The sequence below is a fragment of the Bathycoccus prasinos genome, assembly GCF_002220235.1.
Source record: "Bathycoccus prasinos genomic : Chromosome_6".
NCBI classification, from domain to species: Eukaryota; Viridiplantae; Chlorophyta; class Mamiellophyceae; order Mamiellales; family Bathycoccaceae; genus Bathycoccus; species Bathycoccus prasinos.
In genome coordinates this window covers 206,529-224,416 of record NC_024003.1, presented here as the reverse complement: position 1 = coordinate 224,416, position 17,888 = coordinate 206,529, and the positions used below count along the sequence as shown (strand labels likewise).

The 17,888-nt window shown below is 48.3% G+C and overlaps 9 protein-coding genes across 9 annotated transcripts; 5 read left to right on the top strand and 4 right to left on the bottom strand.

The window, feature by feature from the left end:
• Positions 1-447: 447 nt before the first annotated feature.
• Bathy06g01250 (predicted protein) lies at positions 448-2,622 on the top strand (the record flags this gene model as incomplete). Its single annotated transcript, XM_007512471.1, has 1 exon — positions 448-2,622. One exon carries the CDS (start codon positions 448-450, stop codon positions 2,620-2,622), a length of 2,175 nt encoding a protein of 724 aa, XP_007512533.1.
• Positions 2,623-2,683: 61 nt separating this feature from the next.
• Bathy06g01240 (predicted protein) lies at positions 2,684-3,886 on the bottom strand (the record flags this gene model as incomplete). The annotated part of the gene is made up of 1 exon (XM_007512433.1): positions 2,684-3,886. One exon carries the CDS (start codon positions 3,884-3,886, stop codon positions 2,684-2,686), a length of 1,203 nt encoding a protein of 400 aa, XP_007512495.1.
• Positions 3,887-3,993: 107 nt separating this feature from the next.
• Positions 3,994-5,034, top strand: Bathy06g01230 (nucleosome binding protein; the record flags this gene model as incomplete). Its single annotated transcript, XM_007512555.1, has 1 exon — positions 3,994-5,034. One exon carries the CDS (start codon positions 3,994-3,996, stop codon positions 5,032-5,034), a length of 1,041 nt encoding a protein of 346 aa, XP_007512617.1.
• A 390-nt stretch (positions 5,035-5,424) lies between these two features.
• On the top strand, positions 5,425-7,329 carry Bathy06g01220 (predicted protein; the record flags this gene model as incomplete). The annotated part of the gene is made up of 1 exon (XM_007512432.1): positions 5,425-7,329. One exon carries the CDS (start codon positions 5,425-5,427, stop codon positions 7,327-7,329), a length of 1,905 nt encoding a protein of 634 aa, XP_007512494.1.
• Positions 7,330-7,563: 234 nt separating this feature from the next.
• Positions 7,564-7,884, bottom strand: Bathy06g01210 (unknown protein; the record flags this gene model as incomplete). The annotated part of the gene is made up of 1 exon (XM_007512415.1): positions 7,564-7,884. One exon carries the CDS (start codon positions 7,882-7,884, stop codon positions 7,564-7,566), a length of 321 nt encoding a protein of 106 aa, XP_007512477.1.
• A 559-nt stretch (positions 7,885-8,443) lies between these two features.
• Bathy06g01200 (Drug/Metabolite transporter superfamily) lies at positions 8,444-9,826 on the top strand (the record flags this gene model as incomplete). Its single annotated transcript, XM_007512677.1, has 1 exon — positions 8,444-9,826. One exon carries the CDS (start codon positions 8,444-8,446, stop codon positions 9,824-9,826), a length of 1,383 nt encoding a protein of 460 aa, XP_007512739.1.
• Positions 9,827-10,009: 183 nt separating this feature from the next.
• Bathy06g01190 (unknown protein) lies at positions 10,010-12,247 on the bottom strand (the record flags this gene model as incomplete). The annotated part of the gene is made up of 1 exon (XM_007512476.1): positions 10,010-12,247. One exon carries the CDS (start codon positions 12,245-12,247, stop codon positions 10,010-10,012), a length of 2,238 nt encoding a protein of 745 aa, XP_007512538.1.
• Positions 12,248-12,435: 188 nt separating this feature from the next.
• Positions 12,436-14,094, top strand: Bathy06g01180 (unknown protein; the record flags this gene model as incomplete). Its single annotated transcript, XM_007512418.1, has 1 exon — positions 12,436-14,094. One exon carries the CDS (start codon positions 12,436-12,438, stop codon positions 14,092-14,094), a length of 1,659 nt encoding a protein of 552 aa, XP_007512480.1.
• A 94-nt stretch (positions 14,095-14,188) lies between these two features.
• Positions 14,189-17,740, bottom strand: Bathy06g01170 (pyridine nucleotide transhydrogenase; the record flags this gene model as incomplete). Its single annotated transcript, XM_007512697.1, has 2 exons — positions 14,189-17,328; positions 17,662-17,740. 2 exons carry the CDS (start codon positions 17,738-17,740, stop codon positions 14,189-14,191), a joined length of 3,219 nt encoding a protein of 1,072 aa, XP_007512759.1.
• Positions 17,741-17,888: the final 148 nt, after the last annotated feature.

Genomic DNA, 17,888 nt, shown 5'->3' with positions numbered 1-17,888 from the left:
GGACAAAACAGAGAAGAGAAACAAAGAGAGAGAGAGAAGGAAAGCAAAGAGAGAGAAGCAGGCACCCGAAAGAAACCACTTTTTTGATTGTTCAGATCTTTTTTTGAACGACTTTTTCCCTTCTTTTTAACTCCTTTCGAGTGTGTCAGAGAATAATTATATCTCTTCAAAATTATCTCTTCATTAAAAGAACCGCACACCATCACGCGGGATATTAATAAACACACGCGCACCGCATAGCATCATCTCTCTCTCGAGCTTTGCGACGACGTGAACGAAAGAGTATCAGCACTCGAAAGAATACATCCCAAACACTCTCTGAATCATCTCGCCAGAGAGAGAAAAAGATCCTCCCTAATTTTTGACCGAAACCCACGAAAGTAAAGAACCAACGGAAGAAAAACTCCCAACCGAAGAAGAAGAAGAAGCACAACAAAAAGAATAAAAATGGCAGTCCGTTGGCTGGAACACCTCCACGCGCGAGAAACGCAGAAACGACGACGCTCGCGCGACGAAGAGTGGTTCTCCCACGGGGAATCGTTCAACCCTACGGATTTAGGCGCCATGCTCATGTCCGTCGCCGGGTTTACGTTACCGTCGAAAGAGGAAATCGAGCAGTCGTTGAATACGTTTTGGAACCGATGGATGTTTTTTGGAGGAGGACATTTTGGACAAAATCATCAACAAAGCGTGTCGATGTATTTTATGGTGTTCGCCTCGTGTAGCTTCGTTTTGACGTTACTTTTAGTCGTCTTGCTCGGGATGAGGTACGATTTTTCGAGATTGGCGATTATTTTGAAAGAAGCGGTGAAGTCGTCGAGGCAGAACGTGTCCGCGAACTCCGTGAAATCGATTTGGTTTACGCTCAGTTCGCTCGTGTTTGCGAGAGAATTGATGAAGGCGGTGAAACGCAGAGTGTTTAAGAGACGATTGAGAAGACAGAGAGAGTTAAGGCGACGGCTGAATCAACAACAGCAGCAGCAACAACAACAAGAACAACAGTCTCTTCAGCAAAGAGAACGGGAAGGAGAAGGAGGTTCGGGGGAGCGCTCCGAGAATATCGACGCCGGTAATACTACCGCCGGCGCGCGAAGACGGTTGGAAAAAATTGTGGAGGAGAACAATAATAATAATAACAACAATAATTCGAGCAGCAAAACGACGGACGTGCAAGAAATCAGCGGCGAAGATGATGAAGGCGAGGAACAGAACAGAGCGGCGTCTTCTCCTTCGCCAAAGGCGGCGCCCAAGGGTAACTTGCCGAGACGAGGGTCCATGCTTGGTTTGTTCGTGAAAGAGTCCAGGAAACACTCGCACCAAGAGGCTTTCTTTGACGTCGCGAACGAGCGAACGACGTTTAAAGGTGCCGGGGTGGATAATCCGGACGTTGTACAAAAATTAGATTACGAAAAGTTTCGAGACCGATTAGCCACGGGCGAACTCTCCGCCGCGGCGAAGAAGAACCAGAAAAACAACAACGATAACCCTAGGTTTTTTGAAGACGAACAGGTACCAAAGTGCGATTACGGCGAGTGGCAGGAGATGATGCGCAAAGAAGATAAAGAAACCGGGAGCACGTACGTCGCTTGGCGTCACATTCTCCCGTACGGTGGGACGGAATACCTCTCGAAATCGACGTTTCAAAACTGCACGCCGGAAGAGTTGTGCGATTTCTTCAACTCGGACCAAACTAGAAAAGCGTGGGATCCTTTACTCATAAAATCAGAAATCATCGAAAGAGACGTGAACACTGGTGCGGATCTCGTGTATTGGGAGCGGAAGTTACCGGTGATTTCGAATCGCGATTACGTCTTTTCTCGACGCACGTGGACGGAGAAACAGAAAAGTCCCGCGAATCAAATGTTTGACGATTTGACGCCGCCGACGACGCCGATGAAAGGAGGAGGGATGAGATCGGCCGCAGATTTTTTGTCCCCTTCTACCAGTAAGAATAATAAGAGCGTGTACTTCTCCATCACGAAAGGGATGAGTCATCCGAACGTTCCAAAATCGAAAAGAGTTTTGCGCGTCGATCCGTATTACTCGGCGTGGAAAATCGAAGCCGTTCCTGATTTCGAGAACGAGGATGAAGTGCGCGGCTTAAAGCCGTACACCGCGGCAAGATGTACGCTCATTCACTTTGAAGAGCAGCACGTGCAACACGACGTCGCGAGACTCGCGGTGAGACACGGTATGTGGTCCGTCGTGAAGCCTATGATTCGCGGGTTCCGCGCGTTTCAACGAGTTCGAGAGACGAAGTTTATCGAACAAGATTCCGGTGGCTTTAATCGAAGAGACCAAGACATGCTCGAAGACGTCGTTCACGAGAAACAAGTCGGATTTAGAATGCGAAAAGAATTAGGAATGGCGATGAAAACCTTCGTGGTCCCAATGCTTGTAGGCTTTTTGCTCGCGAAGCAAAGCTTTGGCGGCGGTTCGGATATAAACAAATTAGACGTGGTCGGGAAGCTTTTACGCGCGCTCGAGAGGAAAGCAAACAGAGGAAGAGGTGATGGTTCGAGGAAGAATAGCAGTGCTAGTATCGTTGATACTTCTGTTGTTCCTTTGTCGTCGATTCCGTTCTCCATGGAATCGCCGCAAATTAATTTAGAAGTCAGATGATGACAACATTTGACAAACACACAAGAAATACATCTTTTGCAATACAAAATTTTCAACTTTACTACAATCTTTCTTTTACTTCCTCCGCGAGCGCACGCACGCGCATCACTTCGTCATCGTCGTCACCAACCGCGCTGTCACTACCGCTACTATTATTACTACTACTACTCTTACTGCTATTATCAATCACTTCCTTCAAGTACACCTCCAAAGCGCACGAAAGTTTCGCCGGGGTTGTGCTCACCACCTCCACCTCTTCGTTCTCTTCCATTTCCTTCAAATCCTCCTCGTCCGGAGGCGTCAACGCGTCGGTTAAAAGCTGAGACCGCTCCGGTCCAGGTTCATACTCCAACAAAAACTCTATAATTCTCCTTTCCGGAGGCACCGCGGTCGTAAAGAGCGTTTTAGCTTCTTCGGTGTTTAATTTTGCGCGTCCGATGAGTTCAGTCGCGCTCGATTTCGCCCGCTCTCGATTCATCATTTTCTGCGAGAGCGCATTCTCTGTTCCAGTTTCTTCCATCGCTTTCGTCAACGCCGCCCAGCGTTGTTTAACTTGTGTTTCAATCGAATACGTTTCCAACGTATTATCGTCTTTGCTACTCTCGCCGCCGCTTCCATCCTCCAACTGTTTCTTCAGCGTCGCTTCGTGCGCTGCTATCGAATCCCGCAAAGTCTCCGGGAACCCAACCTCGCTGGCGCGTTCAAACGTCGCTCTCGACTCGACCACCACCAGAGCACTCTGCGCTAACTCGTCCAACTCCTCCGCTTCTTTTTTATCCCCGTTCGCCATTTTCTCTTCTATCCTCGTCAACAGTCGGTCGAAAAACAGCGTCGTCAACTTCATCAAGTTCTCGTCCACGCACTTTTCAAATTCATTCGAACTCGTCGTGTCTCCTCCTCCTCCATTTCCTCCTCTTCTTTCCTCAATTGTTGTTGTTTTTGTTGTTCCCTTTTTCTTCTTCTTCGAGAGGAGTAAATCGATCAGCGCTTCATCGTCTTCTTCTTCTTCATCAGCTCTGACGATGTCATTTGAAGCCGTCGCCGCCAGCCCGATGAAATTTTGCAAAGAAGAAGAAGAAGAAGAAGAAGAACTCCTCCTCCTCGCGCGAAAAGGACGAGCAGAAGAACATCTGGGGAATCGATACGAGTCGGGAGCAGCAGCGGCGACAACAAAACCTCCTCCTTTTCCTCCTCTTTGTCTTCTCGAAGCGTTCTGAGTTGGAACAACAAACACACTTTGTTGCGGTGGAAAATGCACGAACATGTTTTGGTCAATTAATGAAGCAAATTCCCCCACAAAACGCTCTCAATACGCTCTGTAAACGCATCACAAACGAGCGCATTTAGCGCATCAAAAGAAAGCTTCGAATAATGACGCTAAAAAACGACCCTCTGGAACTCGCCATCGCGAAATCTCTCGCCGAAATTTTCTCCAAGAAAGATTTAAACTTAGATTTACTCACCATCGCATCCATCGTCGAGGAATTGGAATCGAAACTGTCCAACGGGGAAGGACGGGATGGATTGATTAAACAAACGAAGAAAAAATTCATCAGGGCGATGGTGCAAGCGCACTTGGACGAGAGCCACTTCGGACACGCGAAAGCGAAACGTGGAGAACCGTGGACGAGCACGGAAATGATCCTCAAGAGGGAGGAGGAAGAGAAAGAGAAAGAATTAAAAGAAGCAGATTCGGAGGAGGAAGAGGAAGAGTCCGAAGAGGATGAAGAAGACGTTTCGGACGCGGAGAGAGGTACGCATTACCACAGCGCGAAACGAACGACGAGGGGCGATACGAACCCTTCGAAGAAGAAACAACAAAAGAGGACGGGATCGGGTGGTAAATCTACGACGTCTTCGACAAAGGAAATGAAAGATCCGAACAAACCGAAAGGTCCGCAAGGCCCGTACATGTGCTTCGTGTCGCACAACCGCGAGAAAATCGTGAAAGAGTTTCCGGGGATTTCGTTCGGCGAATGCGGGAAGAAGTTGGGGCAAAGGTGGCAAAATTTAAGCGAGAAAGGGAAGGAGATGTACAACGAAATGGCGGAGAAAGATAAGAAGCGATACGAAAAGGAGATGGAGAAGTACGTGCCGATGAGCGATACGGAATTGAACAAGTTGAAGGCGAAAGCCGAGAAGGAGAAAAAAGAGAGGAGCGAAAACAGCGGGTTTAAGAAACCGTACAAGTGTTCGGAAAAGTTGAAAACTTTTTTAAACGGGCAAGAGACCATAACTCGCGCGCAGTTGACGAGCCAGATGTGGGCATACTTTAAGGAGAAGAATTTGAAGGATCCAGAGAAGAAACAGTTCGTGATTAGCGACGACAAGTTGTTCAAACTCATCGGCGAGCGGCGGTTCAAAGCGTTCGGGTTCATGAAGTATTTGTCCAAAGATTTGATTCCGATGTAGAAGAGAGAGAGAATGAGCGAGAGAAAGAGAGAGAGAGAGATGTCATCAGTAGCACCTCAGAATCGTGATGTATATACATGAAACTACACATTCACAATCGACATCTTTTTTTTTAGTACATCCGAGACGAAACCTCGTTGTTTTACAAAAAAAAATACGAGAGGAAGGATTTTCTCACATTTTTCTCGTCACATCTTCTTCTCTCTCTCTTCTAAGAGAACGACGAGCGCGAGAGAGATACGATCATCGTCTCAGACTCGTCGTTCGTTCGTTCTTTCCCGCGTTGTGGTGTTTTGCGAGCATTCTCTCGTCGTCGTCGTCGTCGAGAACGAGCAGCGCGAAGAACAAACTGTTTGCGTTGTTTTTGAAGAAAAAGGCGAGAGCGTAAAAATGTTTCGAAGCCAAAGCACGCCGCTGACGGGGACCTCGGCATCCTCCTCGGGGGTCTTGCTCTCTCCGCGGTACGATTGCAAATCCCCGCGATCTTTATACCACGCGAGAACGCAGAAAAAGAAGAAATCGCCGCTCTCGACGACGTGCTTCATTTTGTGCGTTTTCGTGTTTTGTTTGGTGGTGGTTTTGCACCGGATGGAGGTGATTTTTGGCCGCCATCCGCGCGCGAGGGGGATGTCCGCGTTTTCGTTGCTCGCAAGTGGTGGTGAGAGAGGAGATGAGGAGATTGAGAAGGCATCAGTATCGTCGTTTCCGTCCATCTCCTCGGAATCTTTTTACTGGGCGTTGGTGACCGCGGACGATATACGCGTCGCGTTTTTTAATCCCGTGTTGAAAGTTATCGTTGGATTTACGGCGTTCTTATCCGCTTTAGTCGCGGCAGATCGGGCGTTTCATTTATACGTCGCGTTTTATTGGAAGTATTTGTCGAGAAAAGACTATTTGGACAGATTTAAGCGGCCGAGCGGGAAACGAGTGCCGTCGTATTCGATGGAGGAAATGCAACAAAGTTCACATTCGTCGTTTTTGCCGCCGGGCGCGGAGTATTATTCAACCATCCCAAACGTCGTCGTCCAACTCCCAATGTTTAACGAAACCGCCTGTTGCGAAGATATCATCAACGCCGCGTGTCGCATGAAATGGCCAAGAGAGCACTTCATGGTGCAAGTTTTAGACGACTCCACGGAGTTGGAGGCTCGAGAGATTGCGCAAAGCGCGGTGCATCGATGGATGAGTCGAGGCGTCAACATCCAATACGTGTGCCGAGAAAACAGGAAAGGTTATAAAGCTGGTTCGATGTTAGACGCCATGGATTTGATTGAAAACTACGATTACGTCGCTGTTTTTGATGCGGACTTTGATCCTGATAGCGATTTTCTGTTCAATACCGTCCCTTGGTTGATGGAAAACGAAGACGTCGGTTTCGTTCAGACGCGATGGACGTTTACGAACGCGAAAGAAACCGTTTTGACCAGAGTCCAAGAAATTTCCTTGTCGTACCACATGCTTTGCGAACAGTACGCGCGATGCTCCGCCGGATTATTCTTCAACTTTAACGGCACGGCTGGCGTTTGGAGGAGAAAATGTATCGTCGACGCCGGCGGTTGGAACTTTCGCACGACCGTGGAGGATATGGATTTGAGTTTACGCGCGTATTTAAGAGGGTGGAAGTTTATTTTCTTGAACGATATCACGTGCGATAACGAGATTCCGGCTGAATACGACGCCTATCGAAAGCAACAACACCGCTGGAGCTGCGGCCCGATGCAACTGTGGAGGAAAGCGACAAAAACGATTTTAGAGTCCAACGGCGTCTCGTTGGCAAAAAAAGTCTATTTGATCGTGTTTTTCTTTGGTGCGAGAATGTTTGCAGCGCACATCGTCAGTTTCTTCCTGTACTGTCTTCTTGTGCCTTTGTGCGCGATAAGCCCGGAAATACCAATCCCATTTTGGGCGTTAGTTTACACTCCAGTTCTCGTGACGATGAGTACTGTCGTGTTCACCAAAGAAGGTTGGAAAACATCAGTCGCGTTTGTTCTGTTTGAAAACGCGATGTGTGTCGTGAAACTGTCAGCCATGATATCCGGCTTGTTCGAGTTGTCCGACGCGCACGAATGGGTGGTTACGAAAAAATTGGGCAACATGTTCTCGTCGTCGTCGTCGACGTCGACGACGCCTAAAGCGCGCAGAAAAATCTATTTCAAAGAGCTCTCGATGGGATCTTTCTTCCTTTTTTGCGGCGTCTACGGAATACTCCAACACCAGCTCGTCCATTACTCTTTGTTTCTCATCGCGCAGTCTCTCGTCTTCTTCGCGTTTGGATTCAATAGAGTGACGTTTTGAATAATAATAATAATAATATTAGTAGTACTCTTCTTCTTCTTCTTCTTCTTCTTCTTCTTCTTCCGATTACATATGTACAAAGCTATTATTAATAAGAGAGAGCAAGCACACGGATTTGTGGAGAAACAAGAAACTGTCTCGATCGATGCGCTTTTGAACGTATTATGGTAAAAAGCGCATCATCTCGCGCGAACCCGAAGAAAGCTGACGTGTCACAGGGGAAAAACCTCTGTCTTACAAAACCTGCACCTTCCTCACGTTCGCGCTGTCTTGCCTCTCCAACTCCGCGCTTTTTCTCGGTGGTTGAACGGGAGTTTTTGTCGTTTGTTTTTCTTCCTCTGTTTTCTTCTGCACGGGTACTTTCTCTCTCGCCTCGTCCATGCTCAGGCGATCTTTCTTGTGAGAGATCAGTAACCCGATGTCGTTTTTGGAGTCTTTGGTAGGGAAATCGTGCATCGCTCGTAAATATCCCGGCATCACAGTCTCGGAAGAGTTGTTGTCGTCGTTGTCGTCGTGGGATTTGCGTCTCAAAAAGTCTAAGGAAATTCTGCCCATGGTGTGTTACTTGTTCTATTATGTAGCGGTATTATAAGCTGTTCGTATTATTAGAGTATACGCGTGCGTAGGTGTTTTGTACAGCTGTGTGATATTATTAGAGTATGAAGAAAATGCTGACTCACACTCCTCGAAAGAAAAACGAGAGAAACTCTCAAAGAGGACAAAAAACACAAAACTCGAAATTTTCTCTCATCGTCATTTTGCGAAAAAATGAGTCTGCGAAAAATTTTGCAGTCAAGTGTTTTGACCACCAAAAGCCCAAAAAAGAGGAGAAAAAAAACTCTCTTGTAATACTCTTTTTTTGAAGTTTTCTTTCCTTTCCTCACTTTTCATCATCCATCGCTTTGTTTTCTTTCTTTCTTTCTTTCTCTGCGGCCACGAAACCAGAATTCTTTCTTCTTTTCGCGCGCAAAAACAGAAAGAGAGAGATTGAGAGAGATTGAGAGAGGCGTTTGAAAAAGCGTTCTTCGATTCGTTTTATTTATACGAGTGTATAAAGGGAAGAAGACGTTGGAAATTTTTCTTTAACGACTCTCCTCATTTTTAACGGATAGATATGATGATGATGATGACTTCGAGCAGCGGCGGCGTGGTGGTGGTGTCGAAAACTGCGCATCTGCAGCAGCAGCGCAGACGAGCGATACTCACCACCACCAGTACCACCACCTTTAAACGCGTCGTCGCGCCGTCCTCGTTCGCGGCTTCTTCTGCTTCTTGTTTTTTGTCGTCGGCGAGTAGAAAGGCGGCCAGAAAAAGTGCCTTCGTGCTCGGGCAAAATAAGCAGAATAATACGACTACGAGGAGGAGTAAAAGTAGGAGCAGTATCCTCGTGGTGAGGTCCTCGTCTGGAGGCAAGAATAGCGGCGGCAACAAGAATATCGTCATGTCGTCTTCGAGTACGTCGTCGGAAGGAGGATCGTGGGTGACGCGACTGAAATCGATCGAACTTTCCAAAAACGCCGGTCGCTTCCTTCTCGGTTTAGTCGCGTTGTCCTACGGCGGTTTGTGCGTGTCGTTGAAAATGGTCTTCGTGAGAGCCGGTCCACCGTCGGTTGGGACGTTAGGTATGATTAGAGGGTTTATGGTTCTGTTGTGTTTCGTGCCTCAGTTGTTAGATTCTTTCAAGAAGAACAAAAGCGGCGAGGTGAAACTGAACAACGAGTTTTGGTCGGCGGCGTTGGAGTTGGCGACGTGGAATTTTCTCGCGCAAGGGTGCTGCAACGTCGCTTTGTTGTTCACAGAAGCCACGAGAGTGTCGTTTTTAACGCAAGCGTCAATTGCGTTTACACCGTTTATTGAAACGTTCTTCGGGGAGACGGTGAAGAAGTTGGTTTGGGCAGGGTGCCTCGTCGCGTTAGTCGGGGTGGTGACGTTAGGAATGGATCCGGGGGGAGGGCAGTCTGTGGAGTTGGTCGGTTCGGTGATTCCGAAAGGATTAAATGCGGTGAATATCGGCGATTTGATCGCTTTAGGTGGAGCGTTGACGTACTCTCTGTACGTGTTTCGCATCGGCGCGTTCACGAAACTTGGGTTGGACGGGTCTCAGTTGCAGGCGTGGAAATCCTTCTTTCTGGCGTTTATGTATTCCGCGTGGGGGTTCACCGATTTCGCATTACACAGAGTAGGAATGACGACGACGACGCCGTTTGCCGGGTGGAAGGACCCCATCATTTGGTTGTTGATTGCATTTTCGGCGATCGTCGGTGGTTACTTGGCGGATGTCGTGCAAGCGAAAGGACAAGAATCGGTTTCGGCTTCGGAGACGCAAGTGATTTTATCCGGCGAACCGTTGTTCGCAGCATTGTTGGGAGGGGTATTTTTAGGCGAAGTGCTCGGACCGTTGGGATATCTCGGCGGCGGTTTGCTCTTATCTGGAGGGTTGATGTGCTCCTTAGCCGAAGGTTCTGGAACGAACGGAGCGGAGAAGAAAGAAGATTAAGGTATAAGACGTCGGGTAATTCGTTCGGTAAAAAATAAATCTAATATTTTGATCCCAGTCACGTTGTGTCACATCGCATCCAGTGTTCTAGGGACGTGTTTGCGAGCGCAATATATTCCAATGCGTCAAAGAAGCCCCTTTCGATGATGATGCCATGTGTGATGTAAGACTCAAAAGCGCTTTTTAGAATGCCGTCCGTCGTTCGGGGAAACGTCTCATGCGGAAGATATTGTTTATTTTATCTGTTTTAGGGTCGCATTGTTGTTCGCCTACTGCCCAGCCTAACTCACCATTTTCGCTGGAGCCCCACCCGTAGAACCATCCAGTTTTCTCCGCGACTGCTCCGAGATGGTATCTCCCGCTGTGAATCTCCGCCATTCTCACGACGCGTCTCTCGCCCGTTTCCTCATCCGTGTACGTCGGCATAATCACCGGCTTTGCGACAAAATTAATCAAACTAGGCGTATTCATGAGCTGGTCTTCCCAATGTTCAATGTGATGATGAGGCGGTATCGGCCGGCCGCACGCACCCTTTATATTTTTTCCAACCGTCCAAACGATACCAGAGCGGTCCAAAATCACCGTGTGCATTTGGCCGCCAGAGATATCTTCCGCCAAGATGCTGTAAACTACCTCGTCGTCGATGTCGTTAATTTCTGAATCTAAATCTTCATCCCTCGGAACAACATCGGCCTCCACTTCGATGAGGTATTCTAATTCTTCCGACAACTCTAGGTTGTTTACGCCATATTCGTCGGGATCGCCTTTTTCGTCTATTTCCAAACGTTCATGTTCGCTCCAACCCGTCGTGATATCTTTTATAACTGTTCCGAGTCCATTCTCGCGAAACCATTCTCTTTCACACGCGAGGATTTTCCCTTGATCGTTTCGAGGTGGATTGTCGCACCAGGTCAGAGCAATTCTCCGCGGGTACCACTGGTCTTTCCTTAATTGCGAGAACACGTGCACCGGAAAAGTTGCACCGCAGGCGAAGTGTTGGTTCGATCCGAACGCAAAAACCAAGCCACACGTGGATAGAGCTACGCTATGGTCGCCGCAACACACCGCTTTTTTTATCTTCATCTCTTCTGTTTCAACTACCCCTACCCCACCCCACCCCATCCTTACGGGAACTCTCGGAAAAGTGGTTATTTTCCTCGGCTGGTATTGCATGAAGTTATTTCCAATACCTAATTGACCGCGATCGTTTTTACCAAAACCAAAAACCAAACCATCCACGGTGGTCACCATGGACGTGTGTTTCTTCGCAGAAACGAAACGACACCGTCTAGAAATATAATCCGGACTGTCTGGATGCGCGGAAGTGCCTTTACTGCTATCGTTCTTCTCGCCTTCCTCTCTGATAAAACCTAACAACCTCGGCGTCCGATACTCGAACGTCGTCCTTTTCAAAATTTTCGTCCGTCTCGTCGGTTTCGTATCGTTACCGTCCACCATCATATCGTCGTTTCCTCTCTCGCTAAAATCGTCAACTTCTATTTCGGTGACTGTATTCGCGAACCCCAGCTCCCCATGCTTATTCTTTCCAAACGTATACACCTCTCCGCTTTCCATCAACATCACCGCGTGATTGGTCCCAATCGCGACCCACAAAACTTTTCTCGCCTGCTTGGCGCACCAATGAAAGTCAGGCGCAATCAATTTCCCGTGTTTCTCGTGCAAGCTTCGAATCCTCTTTGATTGCAACGCGGACGACTGGAACCGCTTGAAATATAAAAGCCGGTCCTCGCCGATAAAAACCTCATTCGCTCGAGCTTTCATCTTCGTCGAGCCGATCCAAAATTCGTCGCATAAGTATTCCGTCCCCCAAATCTCGGTTCTCCCGTCTCTGTGCGTACACGTCGTTGTCATCCAATTCATCCGATACTTTTTGTCCTGAATTGCTCTCCGTTGTTGCTTCAAATCTGCGCAATCGTCATCTCGCTCTAACAACAACCCTTTCTTTCGTAACTGCGCGCGTCGTTTCTCTCGCTCTCGCTCCTCCGCGAGCTTCCCGTCCAAAAATCGCAACGCGTCCAACCACGTCTCTTTGTCTTTCCCAAAGACTTCTGCTTCCTTCCCGTCCTCGTCGTCGTCGCCTTTGTTGTCTTTGGGATCACGATTCAAGGGCGGCAAAGTTCGTTTGTCTGCTACTTCGATGTACCTATCGACGAAATAACACTCATACCGAGCCAAGTTCCCTTTTCCTTCGCTCGGTTTAACATACACTTGGTCGTCGTTTCGCTTATAATTCAGCTCACTTTCCGGCCACGCTTTTAGGACCCGATTTTTGGCCGCTTCCATCGCCAACTGTTTACTGTTTTCCTTCTTGGAAACGCACGCGAATCTTGCCAAATCCACCGCCGTTAATACAGGAGACTCGAGAATGACAACCAACGTTTCTCTCGGAAGGTCAAACATGTGGACCGTTTTGCTCGCCCGTTGCCGTCTCGTCGTCGCTGGCATGGTGTCTGATTCTTCTTTTTCTTTTTTTTCTTAGCTTTCTTCTTCTTCCCTCTCAAACGCGTGAAACGCTCTTCTTCTTCGTAAATCTAATGAAGATATTAATGAGATGTGTGATGGAAAAATCGTGAGAAATCAGAGATACAATGGAGCGCGCAAAAGCAGACGACGACGATGGTAATCGCGCCTTTGGCGACGGCGGCGGTGAGGAGGAGGAGGCGCTTTTAAAAAAAGAAATCACAAAACTGACCAAAAAAGCGCAAACGTTGACGGTGATTAACACCGCGTTGCAGCAAGAGAACGATAATACTGATGATTACGGCGAATCAAAACGCGGATATACTCACAGAGAAGAAGAAGAGGCGGTAGAAGAAATAGAGTTAGAGGAGGACTTGGAAAAGCTCAGGGCGGAGAATTTGAAGCTTTTGGTAGGAGGAGAAGATGGCAAAGAGTATTTGAACGAGGAAGAAGAGGAACGCGTGAAAGCTCTGAAATCGAGAATGCATCAACTGCAAGCGAGCTTGCAAACGAACGAGTTGAAACTCGCGGAGGAGATGAACGAACGCGAACGACTGGAGAGAGTGAGACAAAGACAAGATGGAGAGATTGAAAACTTGAAAGTTTCTGCGCGGGAACGGCAGGAAGAGTTGAGACGCGCGAGGCAGTTCAGCGAGCAGTTACGGGTGGAGTTTCAAAGGAAGGAACACGCGATGAAGAAGCGCTTCGAAGAGGAGCTGAGCAAGAATCCAACTTCGTCGGAAGGAGGTGGAGATCAGAACAGCGAGATGGACATTTTGAGGAGAGAATTGAAGCAAGAGAAAGAGAGAGGAAAAGATTTGGAGACGAGAATAAAAGAATTGGAGGAATCCATGAACGCGATGGAGAGTCGGCACGGGAAGGAACAGGACCAGTTGAGACGAGAGACGAGGATGGCGGAGAGTCGAGCGAGGCAATGCGAGGAAGAGTTGACGACGGCAGAAGCAATGAGAGCTGAATCAATTGCGCCACTGATTAAGCAGATGGAAATTGTCAACGAGGAGAAGACGAGAGAGTCGGAGAGAAGAGACGAAGAGGAGCATCGATTGAAAGAGTCTCGCGCGGAAGCGGAGAGGAAAAGGAAGGAGATGGAAGACGAAGTTGCGAAAACAAGAAGAAGTTTACTCGAGGAGAAGAAAAAATACGAGATGCTTTTTAATTCGCTGAAATTGAAAGTCGACGAGGTGGACGCGTTAGATACGAAGAGGAGAGAAGCGTTGGAGGTTGTCAAAGAGACGCAAACGTTAATGCACGAAATGCGAGAGAGGGAGGGAGATTTAAGAAATCAGTGCGCGTCGATGGAGAAGCAGTTGCAACGCGCAAGGATTCAAGAGTCGGAATTGAGAGAAAGGGAGAAAGTTATAAAAGCGCAGCTGGTGGATACGAGGAACGAGTTAGAAGCGAGCGTGAAATTTGGTGGTGGTGGTGTTCAGAGTTATAACAGTATGGAAGGAATGCGAAGAGAACGAGAAGAAGAGGAAGAAGAATACGTTGCGGAAGATGGTTTCGAATTCGGCACAGAATCCGACACGAACCAAACCGCCAACGTCGTCATTCAAGCGCTCAAACACAAACTCAAAGAAGCATCTAATAGGCTCATCAGAGCGGACATAAAAAGAAAAGAATCGGAAAAATCCGCCAGCGAAATGCACTATAAAACCATCGATATCGAACGCGAGCTCGAAAAGCAAAAAAAAGAACACGCGACGTTAGTCGAGTTGCTCGGTGAGAAAATAGAGAGGTTAGAGTTTTTAGAGAATAGCAAATGATATTGCATGTAAAACATGCGATCTGTGTACGGTATATAATTAATACGTCTTTCTTGAAATCGTCGTTCGTTAAACTTTTCGTAAATTTGTAATCTTAAGACTTTTTGAACATTCCGAGCATTCTTTGAGTCACCGCGAAACCACCGGCAACGTTCACAAAGGCCAAGGAAATAGCTACCGCGTTCAACGCGATCGCGCCGACGCCTCTTTTAACCGCCATGCTTCCCAAAGTGTCCATATCATCTTTGATGTCTTTGGTGGCGTAGTCTTCGAGCGCCAGCAAACCGCCGATGACGACGATGCCAGAAATCGCGTTCGAAACGGACATCAGCGGAGTGTGCAAGGAGCTCGCGACGTTGCCGATTAACAAAAAGCCAACCCAGGCGGCCAGGATGAACAATAAAAGGTACGTGAAGAAGCTCGGCGGACAGAATACACCGACGACGACGAGGAAACCGGTGACGAATAAAAGCACGAGGACTTCGCTCAAGCTCACGATACCGCCAAACAGCATCGTTTTTTCCTTTTTAATGGAAAGATCACCGGCGGCACCGGCAGTTTTCTTGGCATCCATTCTCGGCGGTGGTGGTCCAGTACCTTTTGGCGGCGGCCAGGTTAAACCTTGACCGATTTTGGCAACCGTCACCGCGCGAACGATGATATCGTCAAAGTCCACTTGAAATTTACCTTCCTCCGGTTTCTTTGGGTTTCCGCACATGTGCAAGATTAAGTGCAACATGTTCGTGGCGTACATTTGTGAAGCGATTTGCGCAGCTCCGGAAACCAAATCCGTGTTACCAATCATGGTTACTTTATCTTCGTACACGTACGTTTGGTTCGATTTCGTGCACTCGCAGTTACCGCCGGTCAACGCGGCTAAATCGACAATCACAGATCCAGCCTTCATGGCGTCGACGTGGTACTTCTTCAACAGAATCGGCGCTTTGCGTCCTGGAATTGCCGCGGTTGTGATGACAATGTCGCATTCTTTGCACTGTTCGTGGAACAATTCCATTTCTTTCTCGATAAATTCGGGAGACATGGTCTTCGCGTAGCCACCTTCGCCGGTACCGTCCTCTTCGAAGTGCATCTCGAGAAACTTACCGCCCATAGACTCGACTTGATCGCGCGTTTCTAACCTCGTATCGAACGCTCGAACGTCCGCCCCTAACGAGTGCGCCGCACCAACCGCTTCGAGACCGGCAACACCAGCACCAATGACGAGAACTTTCGCCGGCGGATACTTCCCGGCAGCCGTGATTTGCGGAGCCAGGAATGATTGGAACTTATGCACCGCTTCGATGACTGCCCTGTAGCCGGCAATTTTACCGACCGAGGACAAAACGTCCATCTTTTGTGCCGTCGTGATTCTCGGGACAGAATCGATGGAAATTAAGTTACACCCTGAACTCCCAGCTTTCTGGACGAGAGCTTCGGATTCCGGAAAATTCGGCGATACCCAACCGACGATTGTTTTCCCTTTCATCGAAGTCAACTCCTCGTCCGTCGGTTTACCGATTTTCAACAACGCGTCGACTTTCGAGTAAACCTCCGCTTTCGATGAGACAACAGCGACGCCGCACTTTTTATACTCAGCGTCTAAATACCCAGACGCTAAACCGCAATTTGACTCGACGATGCAGTGGATGTTGTGTTTTTCGAGAAGCGTTCGAGCGACTGCCGGCGTCATCGCGCACCGTTTCTCCCCAGGTTTCGTTTCGGAAACGACGCCCAAAGTCACCAACGGTTTCGTACCCGCAAATGGTTTCGGAACCTGCGTGTAATCCGCCGCTTCTTGTTTTTTCTTCGTCGTGATGTTCACGGCGACGTCACCTTTTTGTAAATCGCCTCCGTAATTCGCGCGAATCTCTTCGACTAAACCATCGATGGTACCTTTCGCGTCGCCTAATAACATCGCGTTGTTCGGGTACACAAAGAGCGGATTTTCGACGCCGGCGTAGCCAGAGGCTAAGGATCGTTTTAAAACGATCGACTGCTTCGCTTTCCAGACTTCAAGCACGGGCATTCCGGCAATGGCAGAGGTGGGATCGGTTTGTGCTGCTGGATTGACCGTATCGTTTGCGCCGATGACGATGGATACATCCGTGTCTGGGAAATCGTCGTTGATTTCATCCATCGCCAACACGATATCGTACGGAATAGACGCTTCGGCCAACAAAACGTTCATATGGCCAGGCAAGCGCCCAGCGACCGGGTGAATGCCAAAACGCACTTGTTTCCCGAACGATCTCAACAATTTCGTCAACTCGCACACGGAGTGTTGCGCTCGCGAGACGGCCATGCCGTACCCGGGAACGATAATCACAGACTTGGCGTCCATGAGCGTTTTGACGGTATCGTCTTTGGTGAAGATAGTCGGTTCACGATCATCTACCGGCGCGTTTGGATCTTTTTTTGCGCTTCCACCGGTGTCACCGAACCCACCGGCTAATACGGAAACCAACGATCGGTTCATCGCTTCCGCCATGACGAAGGACAAAATGATCCCAGACGCGCCGACGAAAGCGCCGCCGATAATCATCAATTCGTTATCCAACATGAAACCGGCGAAAACGCCGGCCCATCCGGATCCAGAGTTCAACACAGATATGACCACTGGCATATCTGCGCCGCCAATTGCCATGGTAAACAAATACCCGTACACAGCAGAGAGGCCAGTCATGACGTATAAGCAAATCAAACCGCCGGAGCCGGAAGTCGCGTCAAAACCACCCATAGCCGCGATCACGCCAGTCGCCACGATACCGCCCAACAAGCAGGGCAACCAAACGACTCTCCCCGGTGGAATCATCGGTTTCGTGGAGATCTTCCCAGCCAACTTCAAACAGGCGACGATGGAACCGATGAACGTCACCACGCCGACGACGATGCCAAAGAGGTAAAAAATCGACCTCAACACCTCCTTATTCGAGGACAAATCGTTCGCTTCTTGAAGCATCTTCTCGTGTTGATCGTAATACAACGCCAATCCGAGCAACGCGGACGCTAAACCACCAAACCCGTTGAACAATCCAACCATCACCGGCATCCCGGTCATCTGCACGCGAAAGCTCATGAAAACCGAAACCAAACCCGGCGGTAACGCCACCGCGAAGAATAACCAATACCCTCGAGAATACACAAAGGTGGAGGCTAAAATCCCCGCGAACGCGACGAGAAAACCGAGCATGCCGTAAATGTTACCCATGCGCGAAGTTTCCGTTTTCGATAATCCTATAAAAAGTAAAGTGCTTTTGTGTGAGTAAAAAATCCAAGACACCAATTCAATTCCAACAACCAGAGAACAACAAGAGAACAACACACGAAGCCATCATCCAAGAAGGAACGCAGCAGGAACGCGCGCGCAAAAGCACTCGCCGAGAAAGAAAGAGACAGACAGAAGACTCCCTCAAATCTCCACTTTCTGTCACTCTCTGTCTGTCTCGCGCGCGATGACGAGGAGGAAGAAGAATTAGAAGAAGAAAAAAATATCTCCGATAAAAAAAGGCGGATTTGAACGGAAAAGAAATGTGACTCATCATCATCATCTTCTCATAATTCTCTCACCTTTCAACGCGAGCGTGAAGAGTACTATCGACCCGGTGTATATCACCGACAAGTAGTCGTTCGAGGAATTTTGCGACATAATTAATGGATGTTGTTGTTGTTGTTGTTGTTTCGTGTACAAAATCAAGCTCTTCTCGTTGTTATTATGACGCGTTAACGTGTAATGTTTGTAAAGAGAAAGAGCACCCTAATTTGTTCTCGAGAGTTGATTGAAAAATATCTTCGCG